The sequence below is a fragment of the Xylocopa sonorina genome, chromosome 4 (assembly GCF_050948175.1).
Source record: "Xylocopa sonorina isolate GNS202 chromosome 4, iyXylSono1_principal, whole genome shotgun sequence".
Taxonomy (NCBI): Eukaryota; Metazoa; Arthropoda; class Insecta; order Hymenoptera; family Apidae; genus Xylocopa; species Xylocopa sonorina.
The window spans coordinates 13,440,257-13,464,085 of record NC_135196.1 but is presented as its reverse complement, the minus strand read 5'-3'; the positions used below and the strand labels follow the sequence as shown (position 1 = coordinate 13,464,085).

Below are 23,829 nucleotides of genomic sequence, written 5' to 3'. Positions count from 1 at the left end.
TGTCCGGATTCTCCTTCAGCTTCGGAATAATTATGAAAGGGCGGCGAGGGGGACCCCTTTTGTGAATCGCGGGAATTTCGATGGTTTATACGCGTGAACTTGCGTAATTAATTGCTTATTTCAACCGTATTCCGGTGCTACATTTCGTAACGTCCAACGGATCTTCGAATAATTCATTGCGTCTATTAATTCCCATTATTTCCGTTCTTGTCAGTCTAAGAAATACGACGAGCTCGTGGAAATCTCGTGTGGTATTGTTTAGTAACTCTATTGTTCTTGTCGTTACCGGTTTCATTCAAATAATTAATGTTAATATCGCGTCTCGACTTGATTAAGTTCAGACTGTACCAATCATCATTTCCTTTGAGAGTCGTAAATGACGCTTTACTTTTAACGTTTTACTAAACTGATATAAAAAGAAACAATCGTCTATGCAACTTTCTCGTTAACTTGTAGAAATTTAATTGGAAAAGTTTGCCAAGTTGAAAATACTAGACAGATTTCATCTGCTTTATCAGTTTGACTTTTTAAAAGTCTGGACTATAAACTAAGAATTTGCGATTACGTATTTCAAAGTTCATTAAAAAAAAAATAAAGATATCCTGTTTGGATATTGTCGTTTAAGCGGCAACAGTTTCAAATCGTTTAGCTGTCCTCCTTCATTTTATAACGAAATACTGCGCGCGCAATTTTCCCACATGGATTCACTTCCACGAGATCCATCGCCTCCAGGTTACGGTACCATTTCCTGAGGATCTAGTACCCTTTTCTTAAAACGAAGAAAATTAATGTCCATTTCGAAATATACGCGATCAAAAGCGTAATTCGTATATTGTGTTGAGCTTTATGGCCTACAGAAACGGGTAACTCAGTCCTTTAAGAACTTGTACAAAGTAACGATTAAGAGTACAAAGTAGAGCAGAATTTTTAAACCCAGCAGTCAGCAACAATTCACGTAAGGACATTTAGGTACGTCTGAAAAATAGCAAGGGGCATAGTTCGAACGTCCGCACGTAGAACTGACACAATATCGTACGCAGGATGGGGGTGGTTTTATTTTTGGAGGTGGCGGGCATCGAGGTGGTTTTGGGCCAGGGGGTGGCAAACAGCTAACAACGTACAGACTGGGTGGTTTTTCTGGTGGTTCTGGTCGTTGTCTGCATACCTGGCGACAGGATAATAAAATGATTGGCGAAGGAATTTCGGATTGAATTTTCTATTAAGACGTACGAAGGGTGGACAAGGAGGAGGACAGCAACATCGCTTTGGCGGATATTGTTGCGGAGGCGGACAGCCGTATTTCGGGCAACAAAATGGTGGAGGCTTGCGATGACAACATTGCGGTGGCAGGGTGCTGGCGCGCCTTTTTTCTTCGTAACAAGACATCTTTATTCGATTGGCTTATTTCCAGGAGGAACGAGAATAACGTGTCTCAGGCGGCTACGCTACAATTCCACATTATGGGACACAAACCAGCCAATCTAAAGTATGACAAACTTGGTAGTATTTAAAGATCACGAAGAGAAACTACATTACGCATCGAAAATTTGGAAATAATTTAACGTAGGCAATGAACCTGTCTACTTATATCGTCACCAATGTTTCTTCTGTTTTAAATCGAACATATTCACCCGTTAAAATTTGATGATAATCACCCATTGAAATTTCATGCGCTAGAGGGGCTAAAAATAAACTTATTTGCAACAGAGTTTAACATTAGTTACACAAAGAAGAATCTCTGGAAGCAACAGTAATTATCGTAGATACTTCTCAATCATTCGTCGAACAATTTATTAGAAATATAAACAAATAGGTCTCCCACAGGAATCGAATAATCTCGCGTAACAAGGGGTTGGTTCCTTTGGTGGTGACACTGGTGGTGGACAGCGTATGGGTCCTGGATAATAGCAGGATGAATACTTGGCACTGTCAAATAATGTTCAATAAAATTTATACAGGCATAGAAATAGTGTATCAACTTCTTATACCGTACGCACCCATCGCAAGCGTATGCAACCTGAAAACGAACATTGGATTCACCAGTAACGGGTGGCTGAATATTTGGACAAGGTGGACAAGTGAAACAGCAGGTTTTCCGCGAACTACAGCAACTCGGAACAGTTGGCGGATATCTGGCTAGCGCATCTTGCAAAGTTGTCATTCTTCGCGTCTTAATTACACCAGGATGACATTTAATTCTACTAAATTCTACTGGAATAAAAGCTTTTCTTCTCCACCTTTCTGTCGCGCGAATATTTCGCGACGGGCAAATTACACCGGGAAATTTAGCGGTTACACGGCCCACTTGAATTGAACGTGTGGCTCGAAACGTGAACGTGGCCGCAATGCGCGAGGTCGAGACGGAATAAATGAGAGAAGTCGGTTTGGTAATCACAACAGATATTATAATAAACCGTATCTTTACAGAGGCAGATACATTGTAAAACGAATAAGGATACTTTCACGAAATATACACGCAGTCGTACATTGATCCAGGAATCGATCGGCGACACTATGTACAACACAACCACGGAAGCGTGCACGATGTGCTGTCGAGAACACAGTTGCACTTTTTTCTCAAATTTGGCACGCGGTGCACCTACTCGTATATTCATTTCCGTTTAGTTTCTTTTCATCTTCGTTTTTCTTTTTTTTTTTTACTTTCTTATTCCAGTGTCCCTGCGTACTGGGGTTCAACGAGTCGAACGGTCGTTGAATTGTATCACTGTCAGTCTCGTTCGGTCGAACAAGAACACTGAATCGCGTCTTGGTTGGCGTCTGTCTTTCCTATCTTACAATAATAATAAATTACACTACTCTTAACTTCTCTAAAACAGAAAAAAAGGGGAAAAAGAAAACAGTAAAACGTACTCGACATATTCCACGGGGACAACGATTTCGCGCGAAGACAGAAACCAGTCAAGACGTCCTCCGTTTTGATTACGACCCTAGCCAAATGAACCTGAATGTATTATCAGCGTACGTCGGTAGAAAAAGAGGAAATAACATTAAAAAAAAAAAAGGGTACAAGAGAGAAGAAAACAATAAGTACTCAAGGCGATAATATTATATAACGAATCACCATTGCGTACACTGCGTACTGTTCGTTCTCTGAGAGAACTTCAAGCATCGAGCAACGCCGATGAAACCGTATAGATTCTAAGATGTCCACGACGGAGACTCGTTACACAGTTCGTTCCCCAAAACGAAGAGAGAAGACAAACTGAAAACGAAAGGAAATAATAAGCTACGCTCTTATAATATTTAAGTACATCGATCGATCAACGTTCCTTTCCTCTCTCGCGTACTTCTTCTTCTATACAAGTTTCGCGGGTGTATAAGTACTCGGCGATCGAGCAATTGTACTGCCTCGATAGCGTTTCATTTAGTTTCTTTCTCTCGATTCGCTCGTTCCTCTCTCCCTGTCTTTATCTCGCGTGTCGTCACTCGTTCGTTTCTCTTCTGTTGCTTTTTGATTTACCGGACGGACAGAAGGTGACTCGAAAGATCAAGCTCAACCTCGCCAAACGATCGAGAACGATATCGGGCTGGATTCTTTCGCGTGACGAGTGCCAGTTACGTGTTCCGTCTCTCGACGACGCGGTGCAGTCTGTTCGAAGTTAACGAGACAACCCCAGGCTACGAAGGGTTGAACCTCTGTCGCCCTGTCTACTATGGCGGTTCATTGGGTTGACCTGTCTGACTAACGAAATCGAAGCTAGAGATTAAAGTACGGAACTTCGTGCACGACGTTTTCACGACTGTGCTGTGATTAATCTCGAACAGACTCCACTTGATCGCCATCGAACGCGATGATCTAGAAACGCAGAAGCAACGTGATATGTGCCGAGAAACGCCACCAAACTATTTACAAGGATAACTTACGATTAGAACCGAACGAAACCGCGGCAACGAAGAACAAAGGACGTCGCCCCCTAGATGAATAATTACTTTTCACACGCGCGTATACACATTCTCTCTATCGCTCTCTATTCTTCAACCTGACCAACATCACTCTTTCTCTCTGCTCCTCTTGTTACAACTTTTGCTCTCTCTCTCTTTCTCACGCTCTCTCTCTCTCTCTCTCTCTCTTTTTAAATAACTATTATTTATGTACAACGCACACACGCGATCCGTCGCAAACGACGATCGAACACGTACCCTCCTTCCGTCTACGACGAAATCGTTCTATTGATCACCACACCTCTTTTTTTCATCCCTGATCAATATCAACCCCTCGCCACAGGATGCGACAGATGGTATACTTGGTTGCGATATTCCTGGAAATATCGCCTATTGTCTGAGAACGTTCCAACATTTGCAGAAGATCTGGATTAAAGTGACGGACGCTTAATTGTTAACGAAGGAAACAGGTAGACGTCGCATTCCGTTCGAAACGGTTTCCTGAAATCTAAGAGAAGGCTCGCATGGCAAGGGGTGGGACCGTCGATTACATTTCGAGTAACTAAAGACTCGTTGGTAAATTAAAAAAGATAGAAGCTTCAAGATGCAACATCAACCCCGCGTTCATCGGTATATCGGACGTGGAAAGCGTCTCACGTGTCTCCGTAATCATTCAACAATCAACATAATTATATAACAACCTGTAGTACTATAGGTTCACGTCAGAACGCGACTCCGTATATCGTTGCTCTCGTGTTGGCTCGTGAAACGACTTTCGTGAATATTATAATATAATTAACCTTTATTCATTTATTTCTCTCTATGTGTGTGAGTATACTTAGTTCTGTATTTTTTTCTTCTTTTCTCGTTTTCGTTTACTTTAAAGCGGAAGCACCTTTCGCGTGTCCCAGTTGCGCGCGCTCGCGTGCACCAACCCTCTCCCCCTCGTCTAACGCAACTCTCCTCGAGTACTCAACACACAGAGTCGTTTACGATCAATTTTTCGTAGGTACAATATTAGACAACGATAGCGTGGAACGTACTGACTCTAGAAACTTTGACATCTAACTATATATTTTTGCCTTTTTCTGCCTTCTTAAGTACCCTAAGTTGAGTGTGTCTCCGTGCAAGTGTGCTTAGGTTTCGTGTAGTTAATTCCGCCGGCTAGGGAACGATGGACTCTGCGTTACCCAAGCTCGTAAATGCTTCCTCCTCGCCGTTCCTAACAGGAACCTTGAGCAAAATTACGACAGCCATTTCGATTCCATCCTCGCGTTTTAAGTACTGGCCACCCGCCCTCCTCCGCGCGTATCACAGTCCGTCATTTGATGTTCGGTCGTGTCAACCATTCCTTAATCGATATCTTTTTCTCTTTTTCTCTCTCTCTGTCGCACTTTCTTCTTTTCACCGCCCCTTACCGCTTTATTTCTCTATCTATCCATTTATCTGCGTTCTTCTTGTGCTCGTCGTTAAGAACAACTCATCAATTCCTAGTGTATCTCGAGCCGGGTGAGTACGACAGAATTTCTCATCCACTGTCCCCTTCGGCTGTTGACCGCGACGAATAGAAAATTAATAACGTTCGTCGCGTCGACCCGTGGTCGTACTAAGCTACTAGCATCATATTTTCACAGTGTATCGTTATATTTTTTTGTTCATTTTTGCTTTTTTCCCGACGAAACATTTGGTTTGGTGCAGCGTAATCTTGGGTGCGTGAAAATTTTGCTTCATCATGCAGAAGAACGACGCGTAACCGTATCCAGCCTAAACTACTCGAGATTATTGTACACCTTCATTTATTAAGTATCTCGTGTGGTAGACATTTAAGTATGTTATCGATACCAGCGACTGTTATCTAGCTTCTCTCGTCGCGAGTAAAGTGCGACGACACCTAAGACAGATTTGTGTGTCCCTTATTTTCTATTAATCCACGTTCACCAACGCGATCGAAACGCGTGGTCCCAGAAAAACGTCCGCATCCCCCATTTGCGTATCCCGATTCGAGGTCATCGAGGCTGTGTGCGTGAATCTACTAACGTCTAATAAAAAACAACGTTTACGGGTACGTGTTTTGTGCTGGTTTTGCTGCGCTACATCATCATTGCTACTAAACATCGTCTTCGAGATCGACACGTGTCTCCGTTTCCCTCGCCCCGCCCCGTCTCCTCGTGGTAAATCCGTTTCGTCGTGCGCGTAGCCGCGCGAGGAAACCCACGGGACCCACCGCCGTCGGCTCTCACGACGGTGGTTCACGTGTAATACTTCCGGTCATGCGAGAGATCGAAGCGCGAACGAACGTGGAGTCGTCACTATGTGTTCGAGCGGAAGAACTTAACGACGCTGTTGACAAACTCCTGGCGCTACAATTGCACCTGAAACGCTTGGGTCGCGTTTGGCATTATGAACGGGTTCGTCGTGCCCGACTGTCGCAGATTCCTCGCCGCGATCTCCGCCCATTCCGCGTCGAACGGATCGGACGGCCCGGTCCTGCTCGCCTGCCCCATCGCGGCTGAACCCAACGAGAGAGCCCTCGCGTGGACCGGTGGCGCTCGTCTTGGACTCGTTTGCCCGTGCGAGGAAGATTGCACCGAGGATGGCACCGAGCTCGTTATACTGCCCAGCCATTGCTCTGGTTTGGGCAACGCGGCCGTCGTTGAAACCGGTTGGACCTGAAATCGTAGGACGTCGTTAGTTACCTGCACGATACGACGCTGTCGATCTTCCAGGCGATTTTCAGCTGGCGTTTTCATCGTGACAGACTTACTGCTGGTGTGGGAACAGTGTTCGCCCTTTGGGGCTGTGTAATTTGGCTAACTTCGTTAACGATGCTAGCTGACGGCGTCGGAGAGCCGGATGTGACGCTCGTAGGGGGCGAACTCGTCTTCGGAGTAACGGAAGACATTTGAATCGGTGACCTGTTCACAGCTGGCGTCGACGTGTTTCCTAAAGAAGACGTGGACGCCGTGCTGAACGCTGGACTGGCTGAAGCTGGTGTCGCGTATGGGGCGACGGTGGTGGTGGCTGCTGGGGTGCTCATCACGATCGGGGTGGGTGCGTTCGTCCTTGGAAGGATGGGGCTGAGGTTGCTGGTTTTGTTCAGAATCGGTGTCAGCCTGTGATTCGAGGCCAGAACAGGGGACGAGGCTTCCTGCCAGCTGGGTCCAACGTGATTCAAATTGCTTAGATCCTCGTTCTTCTCGTCGTTGTTGTTGTTATTGTTGTTCAGACTTGGCCCGTTTTGCAACTTCAGTTCGTCCAAGGAATTGCTGGTCGTCACTGAAAATTGGCGGTGCAATTGAAATTTTCGTCCAGCAATTTTCCAGTTAATTAATTACGCGAGAAAGAGAGAGAAGCGTGTACGATGCATACTTGACGGAGATTTATTAGCGACGGTGTTCTTGAACAATTGCTTAGCGACGGAACTCGTGCCACTTTGCGTAGGGATTGGTCCGAAATCGTCGCTGCTCGAAAGAAGAGAGAGCCCTTGCGAGAGCTGCTGGCACATCGCTGAAACGCTGTCTTGGCCCCCGGGCGATATTTCAGGTATTGGACTAACTGTAAAAACGAAGAGAAAAATTGTAGGACCATGGGTGGCGCGATAGTTAATGCTAGCATAACCGTAAACTTGGTGCTTGAAACTACTGAACGCATGCTGCACGTCACGTGTCAAATGTCTAACACTGGGTATACGAGATGTTGAGAACTAGCGCTCCAGATAGTTACAGACTTGTGCAACGTTACGTCAAGTTGGTTAGCGCTCGTGTATTTTAAGAATTGACATTAAAAAAACAGCGCAAGCCTGTAAATTCCGAAGTCGCTACGCTTTAATGTCGTGTGTATAAATGGGCTACGGTTTGAGAATCAACATAAAGTTCAAAGCAAGGGAACAGAAAATCTCGAGAAGAAAACAGATCCTAAAACATGGACGAAGATGAGTAGAGAATGAACTACAGAGTCCCCACTATTGTGGAGAACGTTATCCGTTTCTTTCCGGTTCTTCTACTATTTCAATTCACTGTACTATATTTAAACAAACTGACATATCGAACGTAAAGTTCTATTTAAACGCAAGGGTGAAAACGAACACCGTCCAAGAACATCAAAGGAGAGTCAGGCAATATGGATAATTAACAGTAGAGGGAATAATGACCTTCGTCATATCCTTCGAATACTGTGGCAGAAATAAAGAAGCATATTATTCGACGATCATTAGACACATTAAATATGTACTGCGCGTGGCAGGGAATACTCCCAAGTGTATTCTAATCGTACCAGAGATCTCGAAGTAGAGATCGTTGCACTTTAAGATCTTACTGACGGACAACTTTTGGCGCAAGTGTCGATTCGGACCTTTACCTAGCGGCTTCAAAGGTACGATGTGAGACATGGCGGTTGGCATCCGTGACAAGTCGGTCGGCTCGAGGCTGTGGCTGCGTGTGCGTTCAAGGTTGCTGGGAAGATCGTTGATCCGTAAACTAAGCTGCCTCTTAAACGGGGATGCTTGATTCAGTTGCGTGAAACCGCGGAAGGAACCTTGCCGCTCGAGCATCGATGGGGTGGCGTGCGGTCTCTCGATGGCGAACGGGTTGAATACTTGTTTTACCGGGGGTACATCTGCAACAGAGCGATCGATCTCGTGGTACCTCTTTGTTTCTTTGCGAGTCGACATTCAGGAAGCAATGCTATCGAACATTGCGATAAATTCTCACGGACAGTTCCGCGAATCTATCGCAACCTGGTACGTTAACGTTTGGGGGAACAACTCGCTGACCTACGGCGCGTTCTCGCGAATCCTGCAATCGTTCGGTTAGCGATGGTTGCCTGAAACTGCCGCTCCTCGTGAAGGTTGAAGTTTTCGAGTCGAACGTCATCGTGACACCGCATTCCTTGTCCCTTCGCTGCTTTCTTTCCAGGCACGCAGCAAAAGCGCAGCCCACCGCATGACTCAAACGCTCTCCCTAGGGGTACGTGTTGAATGTTAAGTACAAACTCGATTAGATTCTTCGGTAACGTTGTTCGACCCTCTGGCATTTATTATAACATCGTCCTATCTTATATAACACTGAGCAGCTGTTAACAATAACAACGTCTCAACGCGTAAATCGAATTAATTGCCGTTTCTCGGAGCCACTGCTTTTTTTTTTATTCTTTTATTAATGCAACGGACTACTGATCGTAAGAATAAAATAGGACATTTTCTGTCCATCGAGTCAACGAAACAACTTTTACAATAGACATGTTGCCACTTACACTCACCGACTCTTTCAGCGCCAAGAACCCATGGCACATCCATCGCCTGGTGGTTCCGTCCCTACAGATGTAGCTGAACCCTTTCTCGTGATTCCGATCTGGAGCACAAAAGGAGACTTTCTCTATCGTCTGATCGACGATCAGACCTTTAGTCTCGTCCTCGACCACCCGTAAACCATCCCCTGATACGTGCAGCACTGCGCGTACTGGCCGTCTCCTCGAGTTCTGACGAGAAATAAAGAATCGTCAATCTTTCGAAGAGCTTCTTCAATTGAAATTATTACACTGGCTTTTTGTTACTCACCCTAAGTACTTTCAGAGCCTCCTCGCATACCTGCATGCCCCTCGATTCGAACACCTCGACACATCCTAGGTACTGCACAATTGAAATTCACCGGATTAATCGATACACCCTGAAGGGGGTCAAGCTCGACGGACGCGGAGCGTTTTAGAAAAGGGGTCGTAGAAAAATCAGTCAAATCTCTTACGTGTATTAACCAGAAAATTTAGGTCGTGGTCGAATCGAGCAAAATATTCGTTCTCAACGTCGATCAGATTGTAAACAAGATCGCAAGCGAACGAGCACCTTTCGAATGCACGGTCAATTCATCGAAATCGAAAGAAATACCAGCAAGAGAAAGTAACCGCGTACAACGGAACAGCCATTATTCGAGTATCGATTATCTGATACCAATTTCACAGTCAGCGACCGTTCGATTCTCGATTGAACGAACACGTGTCCAGAAATTCTGATCCCCTCGAGACACGTAAAACCACCGTTTATTCTTTGCACGCGATCTTTTACGCGTGGCGGTACCAAGCGGGAAGATTAACGTACCTTGACATTGAAGGCGCACGTAGCCGAGCGGACAGCCGTTTCGTCTGCCTGCCATTGATGTGGTTTACTCGATTCCGGTATATGGGGATCTTTCCGCCGTCGAAAGCTATCGCGAAAGCTTCGTCTAAGTCGGTCCATTCTTTTCCCAGGTGACCTCTCTCGCTTCTGTAAAATATTAAGCAACAACGAGAGCTTGAGCCAATGTCAACGAACAGACAGTTTCATTTTAATCACAGTCACCGCATCGATAATAATTTATAAATACAACATTATTGTTACAACACGTATATTTAACGAAATCAGGACATAAAATGTATAATGCAATTCATATTTTATTCAAACAGCTCAGGGTTACGTAGCCCCAAGACAAATTTCCATAAAATGTACAAGTACCCCAGGTTCGTACGACCTCGGGGCGCGCAGCATCGTTCCTCGATTCTGGTTCACGTCGCGTGGAACTTGGGTTCCATTAAATGCTCCCGTTTCCAGGGATCACCGTGGCGCGGGTCTCGAGATCGACGAGCATTCCCAGAGGACGAGTGTCCCGGTTCCAGTTTCCCCGATGAGTCGTTAACAGTCGGCCTTGAGAAAATAGAAGGCAGCCGGTGTCTGGCAACGGCCGCGAGCCGAGTCGAGGTTTTCACAATGGCCTGTGATCGAATCTTGGCCTCGGTTCCCAAAGAATCCTTTATATCGCGACCCTCGTCGGGGCCCTCCCCTCGTACGGGGCCCACGGATCTACCCTCCTAAATCGGCACCCCTAAGAACCGAGCAACGGACCCTGGAGTCGAGCTGGCTTGAAAAACGTCTCTCTCTCTCCACCTTTCGTTTCAACCCCCTCCGCGGGACGCGTCCGTTTCTTCGCAGAGTTCTCGACTTGCTTCGATGCCTCCTCTTTCCACCGTCGACGAATCGACGTTGTTTATGCCGGTAGGATGATAACCCTTTAAAAGTCTAATGTACCGTGACGTTTAATGTCTTTTTGTTCGCGTGCACGGTCGTTCGACGAAGACGAACACTATTTCTAGCCTCGTTCGCGGGGTAGTGTACAAGATTTAGCAGCGTCGATGGATGCTGGCGTTTTTGTTCGCGTTTCGTATTAAAAGGGATGTAAAAATCGATCCACCCTAGAATTAACCACGGCAGGTATTATGAAAGATCGTAGCGTCGCTCGCTGCGCGATAAAGTTTCAGACAACTGATACCGCTAGATACCCGACTAGGTCTCATCACATTTTTCACTGATAGTGCACACAGGCGACGCTACGCCTCGCTAAAGATAAGACCGTTCTGACCTTATCTCGCGCTTAAAGTGCGGAAACGCGTCAACCCGGGTCTCATGCGATCCACGAGTGCCAGGTAATCGGTATGAACGAGATCATCTGCGAGGGACGCGGTCGAGACCGTAAATATATCGCGTTCACGTGCGTGAATATATGCCACGGGGTATGCTGTCCCCAACGGAGGGATTTTTCGTTTTATTTTTAATTCCAGCTTACTGTCGCCGTTTCACCTCTACTATATAACCCCATTCCATAAGAGACGGTTCCCCGCGATCGATGAGAGTTTCAATGAAAAATTCCAGCGGATATTACGCATAAGGGATGAATTTGCCCTGCGCCATTACGTCGAGAGTTTCCTTTCTCCCGGAAGAATAACTAATAACACTGTTGGATATTTATAAATGAGGAAAAGATACGAGTTAGAGGATACTACGTTAATATCGATTAAAACACGACACAGGAAGGATACATACACGCATCGTATGAACATTATTTTCCTAAATAGTTCAATTTGCATTACCGTTCGGAGTATAAAAATGTTTCCCTCCACCTTATACTACGTTAACAAGGAAAACCGTCGTATCGCAATGCATAAAACATCTGTTTCTGGTATCGGAACGTACGCTCGCCGCTTTGCACAAGGATTTTATTGATTACAGCGCATACACGTCTCCACGGCCAAGATAGTCTTGCCAGGGCGTTACAAGGTTTAAATCTCATGCATACGGGAGCCTGAACTCTCAAGACCTATGCATTTTAATACCAACTTTCCGTCGCGAGAAGCTATCCTCTGCAAGGAAAAAAGAGCGTCCAAACGGCGGAACAAATTATAATCGATGGACACGAGATTTCAGAGCCGTGATAACCAGACATGTATAATTCAAGGTACCATTTATCATAAAGAGAAACGTTTCATCCCTGTACGTGTCGATAAGAAAAAAACTCGCACACGCTCCTCTGACGAATATCAAAAAACTATGGCGAGCATCCTAGTCTCACCTACCCCGGAACAAAGATATAGAACCATTGTACCATCGATGGAACGACGACGCGTATCGCTAGCCACATTTTTTCATCCGCGTGCAATCGTTCCCAAGTCCAGGCTGGCGACATTTGATCGCAGCTCACGCGTGCTTCGCGGAAACGTGTCCCAAGCAAATATTGTCACGTCGTTGCCGCGATGGCCACGAGGATAGGTCCTCGTCCGTGCGACAGGACGATGTATCGCGCAGCTGTGGACCAACATGGTAGAAGGTCGCGAATCGGCCGCGCGACGATACGAAAATAATGGCGGCGAGTCGGAGGACGCTTCCCTTCTCGAATGCGACGGTGGACCCGGCTAATGGTTAAAACGTGCGAAAGTAAGCACTCTCGAGGCAATCGGATCGGCAAAGCTGTTTGCTTAGCGCGGTAATAGGCTTACGAGTGCGATAGAAACGAACCAGGCGGTGTGGATCGTTGCGAGAGCGATTCGATTCACAATCGGGACCACGTGCGTGTACACGCCCTCGCGTTCAAACGGATAATCGTTTCGAGGAGGATCGATAAGTGGTCGCGCGACATCGGATCGACGGTGCGTCCACGTGCCGTGTGGCAGGGTCGACCATGGTGGTACTTCTCGAGTGTCCAACGGTAAAGGACGGTGGATTGGACGATCGAGGAGTTCGTGGAGACACCGTCTGGTGTTGCAGAAATTGATGGAACGCGATCGAACCATCGCGTGTAATTACTTCTTCTTGGAACGAGTGTTGACGAACGTTAACGCGTGTCGAAAACTAACGTCGTCGACCGATCGGAATAGAAATAGGGTCACGCGCAGCGTGCCGATCAATTTAGAGGTTGAACGTTGCGCGTCTGGGACGATCGGATGCGACAATTGAATTATACTCGGCCACTGATTCACCGGCGAAAGGCCGTCGCGCCATTATTTGGTCATGAACGAGCACCAAGTCGAGCCACGTGGGTGGAAGCAATCGTGTATTGCGTGTGTTTGCGTTGTAATTTACGTCGGACGTTTTAAGAGGCAATTTCGCGCGGTTGCGCGCCAACTGGGAGATATCACAGTATAATTAGTGCGGAGAAGTACAGAGAATATAACGTTACAGTATAATTAGTACAGAGAACGGCGATTAAAGCGGGAATAGAAAACAAGTCGAAGCGATCTGAAGAGTTTTTAAGTGAATCACCGAGCTGGTTCGTCCGGCGACGTTCCGGCTTCAAAGAGACTTATAACTTTCTTTTTCTCCGACTTTGCCCATGAGTCGGACGATGAGTAACGCGTCAGTCATCCGGAAACGCTCGAGGGGGGGTTTACGAAAAATTGCTCGCAGGCCAACACTTTCCGAGATGAAATCGTGCAATCCTCGTCATAAAATTAAAACGTTCTACGGTGCGAGGTCTCTTTTTCTCGTTCGCGTGGCGCACTAGAGAGTAAAATTGCGTCTGTTTTAAGGTATGACGTAACAGCGACGATAATAAGGACGAAATTTAAATAATCGCCTAACAATCCTCTTCTTCTATTCATTAGATACAGAAGAGAGAGGGTCGTTTATTCCGTAATTCTCGACGAGCTGAATAAAATTACGTCCCAAGGAAGCGAGACGGATCCTTGAGGTCCTTATTTTCTTCAAAGTCGTTCTTCGATTGTGTTCGACTGCACAACCGTGCCTGTCATTGTACAATTTGTTTCTAGGTCGAGCGCCGTTGCTCCTTAATGGAACACGTATTCTCATTGTTGCAACATTCCCACGAGAAGGAGCGAAATCGAAACAGATGCGTCCTCTGCCGTTGCAACGCTTCATAATCAACGTGTCAATACTAAAACTATCGTAAAATAATATTCAAGTCGCGTCCAAACTTATGTAATATATTTTCCTTAAACAGAAGCTACGCTCTATCAACTCTGTCGATAAAATCGGTCTCCAACCACCGACAAAGCGAAGTACCAGCAAGAATCTACGAGAACCGCGTTCTTTTCTCCTCGAGAGAGTTCGAGCTTTTGCATCGAACAATAAGTTAAAACTCCACTTAACGTCTCTCGTTGGACACCGTGTCGACGTTCCTGACGTTAACGAAGCGTACCTCTTCACCAAGGGTACGTTTTTAATATCGCCCGTTCGCGATGGGAGCGGCGTACACTCCATGGCTGGCTAACAGCAGGAAATTGCGGCGTTAGATCGACCTGCCTACGTTTTGACATGCACGACCCGTCTGCATGCGCACATAATAACCGCAGACGCATTCTCTCCACCGCCATATTTCCTTTCACGCATCAAGGTCGAATTCGGTGATTACCAGGACGGCAACTAGCCGCGGATAAGATAGAACGCGAATATACACGCGTACACCCAAAGTAAACGGGTTATTCAATAGGGCGTTATCGATCTTTGCATTACGAGATAGCGATCTTAATGGCGAACCGTTTATTAACCTTAAACAAGATTCGCGCGGAGAGGGTCGATCGCGAAGGACATCGTTTAACCCGTTTCTCGGTGGCATACATCATGGAAACCGCTTCGAGCGGTCGTAACTCACCCCCGTCCGCGTAGAATCGTGCCAGCCGCGGTCGGAAAAGGCGAGTGTCCGAGCGTCTGAAACGATCGTCGCTGCGTCTACTCATGGCGCAGCTGTCCCTGACACATAAGCGGGCCCCCGTAGTAAAAACGAACCGTTCTACTAAAAAGACTCTGAATGGCTGTTTGGCAGAGCTCGGCTCGCCACGGCTGCTGTTTCTTAGTTTGGGGCTACGTGCCAATCGGAGCCAGGGATCTCCTGGCCCCTGGCGAGGTGTCGTGACCTAGAAAGGCGACGTGAAAGCCCGTACACTGGCATTCATCCGGCCCTATCGGTTCGTCGACCCGAGGCCACGGATTCTGCCAACTTTTCGTCGGCTATCGGTCGCGCGCGCGCGCTGCCCAGTTCCTCGAACCTCGCTGCCCGCGCAAAAAACTGCCCCCCGCTATCCGAGGCTCGTCCAAGTGGCTGGCAATTTTATATATACCTCTGCAAAACCAGCCACGGATACATAGCATTTCCCAGAGACTTTCCAGTAAAAACCGTTTCCCACACCGCGGCGTTAATTACGCTAATTGCATTAACGTCGAGTACAAGAACGTTCCCTTAGAAATAAACCATTGTTCCACGCCGTCTAACAGATACATTCAATAGCGCAATTAGCACGATTATTTTCCAGGTTACGGATAAAACGAGACAGCGTACGCTACTTTGTCCTCTCCGGTTCTTACTTTGTACGTATCTGTTACTCGACTTTGTTCAGCTCGATGGAAATTATGGGAGATCGAGCCTAGATTCGACTGATTTTACGTTCAGACGGACAAGATCGAAGTCGATGGATGGGTTTTGATCGCTTCTCAGCCAACGCGAAACGAAGAAAAGGCACGCGCGGGGTTGGGTAGGACGGGTGGTTTAAAGGTTGGAAGGCTGAAAACACGACGTTTGAATGGGACGAGGAAATTCAGTCGGTGAGTCGAGGAGGGAAACAAGTGGACGTTCGACGTTGCCTGAAATGGCAGCGAGTCTGGCAACGACAAATATCCGCCGGTGGCTACGAGCGCTCGATCCTTTCACCGAGACAGGTGTGTTGCCTCGCGTTTCTACCTGCGATAGAGACAGCCACGCGATGCGCGGCTGTTATCCGCGAGGCAATAAAACGCGTACGCCTCGTTACGAAGCGTCGTCGTCGCGCGATTCACCTCCGACGATCTTTACACTCCGCTTACAGGGGCTGAAATAATTTTCCTCGATACCAGCCAGTGCGATTTGCGAATCACAGTTAAAATTGAAAATGCACGAGTCGAAGACAGTACAAGGTGGCTAGCGAAGGGTATTGTAAGTGGTAATGCGTTCCAACGAATTAATGTAATTCCAAGACACCCTGTAGAACTCTGAATCTGTTCACCAGCCGCTATCAAGCGGACGGACATCGACGCGTAGCACCAGTTATCCTTGAGTTCGATCCCCTCGTTCTCCATCCGTGCACCAGTGTGCGTGCCCGTAAACGAAAGTACTTACACGCGGCTCGCGTGCGCGCTACTCTCCCGATAGAGATTTACGCGTGTCCACGATACGCGCGAAAGCGATTCAAGCGTAATCGCGAACGCCCGGATCGAACCTGCGTTTGCGTAACTTCGTCACAGCTGGTCATTCGATCGGATCTCGATTGCACTTTGGCAGAGAAGATTCGCGCGCGTGTGTATCGTTCGCTCGCGCGTACACGCAAATTTTGAATCGAGACGATTGCTGAGCCCAACACGCGTCGAACGCGGAGCCACCTTCCTGGTTGCGTTCTCCGTTGACGTCACGCAGGCAATTTCGCGTTGCACAGTATCGCGAACCTGATTCCCCGCGTGTGTATGCGCGATCGCTTCGCAGAAATTCGTCTGACTAAGCTTTTTATCGTGAACACCGCTGGGACGCGTCATTTTCGAAAATGACGAATGGAGCATCGTACGTAGATGCGGAATTGAAATCGTGAAAACGATATGTTATTTAATAACAGGCGTGTTGAGTAAGCATGTTGAATTTTTAATTGATACGATTCTGGACGCGTACAGTCGGTTTTCCTTTTACCAACGTTGTCCAGTGGAAGCTTCCGAGAACGGTATTAGAATTTCAAATTGAACACTGCTTTCGTGGAAGCGTTAACGTCTCTCGCCATATATTCGTATACGCTCCTATTTGTTTACGAATTCGAGGAAAAAGTTAGCATAGATCCTTGGGTGGTTTTGTTATTCTCTCACAGTTAAAATCATTTCCACGTGTTGCAAATATAGTAACGAACACATTTTATCTTCGAGTTATTTAATAAAGCCGTACGATGTGTAATATGATTAAACTTGACCCATTCCTGTCTGTATTAATAAAACAGCTACCGCTAGTTGTGAATCCTTCTTATTTCAAAGTATTCAGACATTTTGCGATCGTTGATCATCTTATTTCAGACACTTATTTAAAGTGACATGTAAATAATACAGATTTTTTCGCGGTACGATAACGTACAATAGGGGACATTGACGCCAATGACGGGGAAGTTTCTCCCGTCACGGAGAGAACCTGTTTGTATCCTTGCAGAACGACATTCGCATAGCTTGAAACTCGTTTGAAAGTATCGCGAGATTTTCCAGAAATCGACCATCTTTCCTTCGATTGAAAGGCGCTCTCGCGAATCGTTGTCGCGAAATCTGCTCCTCGTCGACTTAAAAATGCCACGATTCATTTCGCGTCTCGTACTTTCGTCCAGGCCACGAGGTTGCGGCCTTTCAGAAGCGCAATCTCAATGGGAGCGGCGAACGGCGTTTCTTCCTGGATCGATTCAAGTCTCGCAATGCCATTTAACGAGCAATCAGCTACGATAACAACTTCCTGCGACATTTCGCGAATCGATCATTCATGATCCGAGTGCACATCGATACCAATTAGTCGAGATCGATCTTGCGCCGTTTACGAGGCGATCGAAGTCGTTCCACTCGAGGTGTGACTTCGGCTACCGCCGCTGATTAACGCTTAATTATTATCACCGCCGATCTTGATTAACGCCGCGTCTATCTTCGAGTACACATTTCGCAGGCAAATGTTCCAATAAATTTTCAGACGCGAACAAACGCCTCTCGAGCTTTACTAGGCCGAGACTCTGTTACGAAATGGAGAGGTATATTCGCTCGCGGCATAACAAATTGCATTTGTACGCGGCGCGATCTATCACGATCGTATTAAACTCACTTTATCGACTTGACGTGCTCCAGTTGAAGATGAACTTCATTATACGCTCGAACTCCACTTCCACGCGTAATAATTGATCGCGATACAAGAGACAACGAGCCGAGTTTTATGGGAACGGATCAATGATCTCTGAATCGAACGTGTCGCGTCGCGCAAGAAAAAGCTTCTTCGCCTCGGTTCGTTTCGTCGCGAGTATTTCGCATGGCCAGAGCGATTTCGCGAGACCGTCGATTAGATCTTCACCACGAACAGATATTCACAAACACGGGTTTACGAGTCACTTCTGCTATCATCGTTGGGTGTTCCAGTTCGATCTCCCCGAGCAAATATCTCGAAACGTCCGACAGATACGGGCAAATATACCGGGTAGATATCGAGTCGTTTCGCGATGGACATGAAATTGACACGATTAATATTTGTGCGCGTGTAATATACGAAAAATTGTCAGTAATAATTCCTCTAAAAAGAAAATATAATTTAGTTATTCTTCATTCGCTATCAGCTCGCTATCGGAACCACGCCTAAGAGCTTCGCAGAATGCAACGAAAAGGCTTTGAAGAGAGAGAGAGAGAGAGAGAGAGAGAGAGAGAGACGGCTGAACAGTATCGCATTCCACGGAGGTCACACGGTTGCCCCCAGTTCGGTTCTTCTAACATTTCAATCCGGAATGATTAAAGAATGTGTAGCGATGAAAAGCTTCGCGGCGATCGGTAGAAAGCGACTGCACCCTTGTCGAGACGCGAGGCTCGATGGGGTGGCCAAGTGTCGGGCCACTTCGATGCGACCGGAAGCCAGGAGGGCGCGTTTTAACGAGAAAGGTCGCGGCTACCAAAGTATACAGCCCCAACTTTAGATCCTCTTCGAGAGTAGTCGGAATTTCTCCTCGTCTCGGGGTTGAAAAGTTCGCCATTTCTCACCGACGGTTTCCCAACCCCCTCTTCTTACTCCACCAGGGAACTTTGGTCACAATTAAAAGTTCGCAACTGCTTAGAATCGTTGTTGAAGATGGTTTTGCCTTAATGACTGTTCCGGAAGACATTCAGCAGCCGCTGTACGAACACTGCTCCTAAGTTCCGAGCACGCTACTACCCTTTCGAATAAATCTATAAAGCTTCCCTTAAAATGAATATATTTTCCGTCAGAGAATGAAATGCACCCTGTTTCTCATAGCAAGAAGTTATCGTCGCTTGGTCGCCAAGTGGGACACGACAGTCGAACGATTAAATAATTCACCGCGAAGTCGCGAAGGATAATAAGTTTGCTTTCTACGAGGATGCATATTTTCGCGAAAGATGTTCCAAACTTTTGTGCGCTGCCGTGTACGATGCTTTTAAGGTATTCTTGGTCTGCTGGTTATACATGTGTACGCAAATGACTGCGTATATAATCTGGCTGAAAGCATTCGTGTCTTTTGTTACGATACTTTTTTACAAAGTAACACATCGTGCAGCGCAGTAAATTCCATTCTTCTATCTGTACTTAGTTGATCGAGGTTGATAAAAATTTTCCACTTCCCGAGTATCCTGCTCGATAAAATGGAGGGAAGTGTCAAAAGCAGCAGGTGAGGCACTGAACAAATTTCCTCCATTCAGAGCCTGCGTTTAAAAGCATTCGGCTGGCGGAGCAATTTGCCCGCAACGTGGGCGTAATTTCTTGGAGCAATGGTTGGAGCATCGCTCCTCACTTTTAGTAGAATTAAATTCTAACGAGATCAGAAGACAAAAATTCTTTTTCTTTCTCTCTGTTATAAAAAGAAATTGTTAGGAGTGTCTGGACGCGTCCGCGCTTCGTTAATCCCCGTCTGCAAATAACTGCGCGCTGCAAATCAGTTGTGAAAGATAATTACGCGGAGAATTAGTAACGAAGAAACGCGATTCTCCTTTCGCGCGTGCAGAAGTTGCTCCTCGCGTTCCCTCCGCTTGACGGTTTAACGAGCCTCAAAGTTAACCGAATGAAATTAACTTTGCTTGTTTTCGTACAACAAAGAGGACGAAACGAGGTAGCTGTAATTGTAGCAAAAAAGCGAAGACGTCGGGATTGTTCCTTGAACTTAACGAAACGTTGCTCCGAAGAGGGAAGATGTCTCGTTACCGTTTGAGAAGGGAACTTTCAGGGTATTCGGCTGAACGCAATTTATGGACGACGGGTTTCAACTATTAAAACTTGGCAATTCTTCTGGATATTGCTTTCCTCGCGTTCGCAAGTTTTACTCTTACTGGAACTTGTCCAATTTGCCTGCGCGTGTCACAACTCGTTAACTCGAACGATAACTCGGATATCGCTGAGGCGCTGTTTAATCGAACGCACAGTTCTGCTTCGTTATTGTCGATTTCGCGGATGGCTCGTTCGGCACTCTCTCTTTCGGCCACTACTAATTAACCGTAATGTCCGTTACGTAAACCGCAATGAGTAACGCGAACTGCGTAACCTTGAACAAGAAACATTCAGCACCGTTTGTTAATCGCATTGGGTAATACTCGAACGAGCGTGAATGCAGGCTGACGCGGACGAAACTCAGCTTTTCTTCGGCTCGATGAAAAAGTTGACGTTCGAGACGATCGAAAATTTCTTCGATTACGAACGACGTAACTTCTCTGCCATCCATCGAAGGTTGTAAGGATGTCGTTGCATAGCATCGAGCGCGTCGAACACCCCGTACATACAAAGCATTTCACGCGAGAGACGAAGAGAGCGTTCGACGAGGGTTCAGCGGGAAACTCTTGCGCCGATACAAGAATTCTCGGAGCGGTTCCCTGCCGATTGCGAGTGACGATTGCTCATAGGTATTCACGAAGCTGTGTAATTGTAATTTCGAATGCAGCTTGCGTCAGCCTGTCCAACACTATCGGGAACACTGAAGATTATGTTAATCGAGGGTCTTCGATCTTTCTCCCTCTCTCTTTCGAGTGAAATTGCTGTCCGACAACGTGTCCCCCTTCGAGAGCGAAGAAATGCTTCGGCGTTCGGTGCGTTTGTCGAAATGAGATATCGTCAATTTAAATCAAGCACGATTACAACGCGTAGTTGCCGCGCAGAGCCACGTTAACGATTCGCTGTTCATTCTTGGACGTTGTGAGAAGTGATTTGCTCGCACAGGACTGGCTGATATGTCAGAGGCGACAATTTGTACGACTACGCGTAACAAAGTTGGTACGATAGCGACGCAAGGGAGAGAAGAGAAATAAAAGATCGTTCACTCGATAGACTATCGTCGCTATTTATCTTCGATCGTTATTTTTACAACTAGCAACATTCTACCTACTTCATGATGTAACAGGCGTCGATTACGTGATAATGCAACGCACAGTGTGTGCTTTGCAGTGTTGAGCAAACACGTATTCGAGTCGTACAATTCACTTGTCCTTCGTCGCAAAAAACCAAAAGAAGCGGCAGATACAGAAGTGGAATATTTGCAGCGTCTCTGATAGGCGTACCGCTCTCCACGTAGTTGTAGTCGGAACGTTGTCTTCGGTTCTTCACGATTCCACGCAAAGGACGCTTCGAGCGAGTCAACAAGTGGAACGAAAAACCGGAGAGGCGCGAACCGTCGAGGATAGAGCCGAAAATATGCAACCTTCGTCGTGACCTCTACAGGACCAGTTTAATCCAAGCCGCAAAAATACCAATCCGCCCACGACGAAGGCGAAACCGAATTAATGCGTGGCCCGTTCACGAGGAGCCGTGAAATTATTTTTCTGCCCATCGATTTTGTTCAAAAATTCCTTATCGTAGAATATTGTCGTCGACGTGTTGATGTCGTCAAACATTTCACTCGGTTTCACGATTATTTTTAAGCTCGTCTAAATATTACCCTCGACTATCGACGCGAGATATTTAGAACTCGAGAATAGATCACAAAGTGGAAGATTAAAAAATTTGATTCTCCCTTTAACGTGATACGCGCAACGCGTCAAGCTTCGTTGGTAATTCGCAGGAAGTCGAGCTTCGAATTGTATATATTTAAATGCATTAAGCATAAATACAAAAACAATGATCGATTCAACCTCTGGCGCTAAGTTAACATCTATCCAGGAATCGCTCCGTAGCGAACGCGTTTCCATCATCCGGCTGGGAACCGATGACTAACAATTAATAACCCCGGTGAATCTGAAAAGCGGTTTTATCGATTCGCAGCCAGGAACGATTTCGAGCGCCCACTTGCGAACGTGGCGTGGCAGCCCGCAAACTTCAACGCGCCCATCGACCCACCCCGTGCCCTTCCTCCACCTGCGACATTGCGCAAAACATCCCCTGTGTCCTATACGAAACTCGTTCGGCCACCCATGAAGCGGTGTCTAAAATTCTCGTCAAGGTGACCAGCGGCAACCTTGGTCCGGGCAGAGGCAAAGTAAAAGACCGAGTGCACTCTATGCATACGCGGAGAAGGGTCGCCGTTTCAAAGGCCATGCGATACCAGTGTGTGTCCCGCACGGGCGAGGAAGCACGCGAAACAACGTGGTGCACGCTCCATTTAACGATACCACGTCCAGAGGGAAAGAGAAAGAGAGTGAGAGAGAGAGAGGCGTGCGTCACACGTGGGCATCTGCAAGAGTTATCGTTGACGTAAAACAAGATCGCAACAACCTACCGAGAGGCGAAGACCATTTCCAGCATGGCTGGTAGCTCTCTCGAGCGGCTGGTGGGCGGACGGGTGGTTTCCCATTTCTCTCAGCCGGCGATGTTTTCACGACGCGCAGTAGCGACCGCGTCAAGTATCCAAACACAACGGGCCGTGCGTCGTCGTGGTACGTTCTCTCGCTCGATGCACCGTGCACGATGACGATACCATCGAACGTCCACTTTTACTCGCTTACGGTCACTTTTCGACTCCTCCGCGTCCAACTACGCCTGAGGGCGAAGCGGCGGGAGCGCACTCGTGCCACTCGATCACCGACCAACACGTACACGCGCGCGTGCACGTATCTCCCGGTCGTTATTCGACCGAGGTGCCGCCGATTCGTTCGCACTCCAACGGATACCGTAGCGTCCGAGTCGTGGTGCAACACTGAGAACGCGGATAACTGTGGGGGCTTCCCGATCGACCAAGTTCCATCGCGAGCGCACGAGCTACACAACTTGCACGCGCGATACGCGGTGCACACCGCCGCGTTATCACCGTCGTCCAGGTGCTCCTCGTCTCCGCGGACACGTCCACCGCTCTTCCCTCTTCCCTATCTCCTCCACCAGCCCCCTTCACTGATTACGCGCTCGCAAACTCCTCGAGTACCGCCTCGAGGACGCGCTGCTGCTCGCGTCACGATCGAACGAGGTTCGAACCGGGCATGGCGGCGATACCAAGCCGAGAGAGCCGGCTGGTAAAAATGCGCACGTATCGAAGACGGATCGACGAACGCTCGAAGAAGACCAGTCACCCGTGTCTCTTCTTCGTCCTCTTCGTCTTCGTCTTCGTCTTCCTCCCTTCTTGCCGCGGACAAGCGGCTCAAACTGGTCGTACGGCTTGGCCCCAGAGGTTGACGTCATGTACTCTAACCAGAGTGGGATCCCTGACGCTCTTTCTCTCTCGTAGACACCACGTTCCTCGTCTCTTCGTTGTCTGGCCTACCTTGCCAGGCGTGACAGTGGGGGACAGCGAGCGTATCCTGTGTTGCTCGTTCGCTTGTTCGCGCGATACTATCCGCTTTTGCCTCCCGACGATCGTCCACGTCGATTCGTCCACCGTCTTCTGTTATTTTTAATCGATGACGAATCCTTCTCGTCCGCCTGGATTATTCATTCGCGGCACCGCGCTCGCGATGCCAGATCCTCTGCGCGAGATCGCGTTCACCCTTTGTCTCACCTGAGAGGACAGCGTCGCGGG

General features: G+C 47.3%; 2 protein-coding genes across 11 annotated transcripts in view; both read right to left on the bottom strand.

Moving 5' to 3' along the window:
• Positions 1-849: 849 nt before the first annotated feature.
• On the bottom strand, positions 850-1,497 carry LOC143423103 (uncharacterized). Its single transcript, XM_076894181.1, has 2 exons — positions 1,231-1,497; positions 850-1,165 (listed from the first exon to the last, which is right to left on the bottom strand). The coding sequence occupies exons 1-2, from the start codon at positions 1,384-1,386 to the stop codon at positions 941-943; spliced, it is 381 nt and encodes a 126-aa protein (XP_076750296.1). The 5' UTR covers positions 1,387-1,497; the 3' UTR covers positions 850-940.
• Positions 1,498-5,537: 4,040 nt separating this feature from the next.
• Positions 5,538-23,829, bottom strand: part of Numb (NUMB endocytic adaptor protein) — a 39,375-nt gene continuing 21,083 nt past the window's right edge. For 2 of the 10 annotated variants that reach the window (XM_076893555.1, XM_076893556.1), the window contains exons 3-11: positions 9,992-10,156; positions 9,458-9,529; positions 9,154-9,378; positions 8,675-8,861; positions 8,254-8,517; positions 8,054-8,074; positions 7,273-7,458; positions 6,668-7,179; positions 5,538-6,572 (exon numbers count right to left, since the gene is read on the bottom strand). In XM_076893555.1, coding sequence (XP_076749670.1) covers positions 6,264-6,572; positions 6,668-7,179; positions 7,273-7,458; positions 8,054-8,074; positions 8,254-8,517; positions 8,675-8,861; positions 9,154-9,378; positions 9,458-9,529; positions 9,992-10,129 — 1,914 coding nt within the window. In that variant the 5' untranslated portion in view covers positions 10,130-10,156 and the 3' untranslated portion in view covers positions 5,538-6,263. Of the gene's footprint in view, positions 6,573-6,667; positions 7,180-7,272; positions 7,459-8,053; positions 8,075-8,253; positions 8,518-8,674; positions 8,862-9,153; positions 9,379-9,457; positions 9,530-9,991; positions 10,157-22,599; positions 22,832-23,829 lie in introns of those variants that run through there. The other 8 variants (XM_076893547.1, XM_076893548.1, XM_076893549.1 and 5 more) reach the window with 8 other exon arrangements.

Bases quoted from the DNA above. Each gene is read 5' to 3' on its own strand.
- LOC143423103 (XM_076894181.1), bottom strand. From the start codon at position 1,386: ATGTCTTGTTACGAAGAAAAAAGGCGCGCCAGCACCCTGCCACCGCAA. The intron at 1,166-1,230 runs GTACGTCTTAAT...TCCTGTCGCCAG, and splicing joins CTCCTCCTTGTCCACCCTTC to GTATGCAGACAACGACCAGA.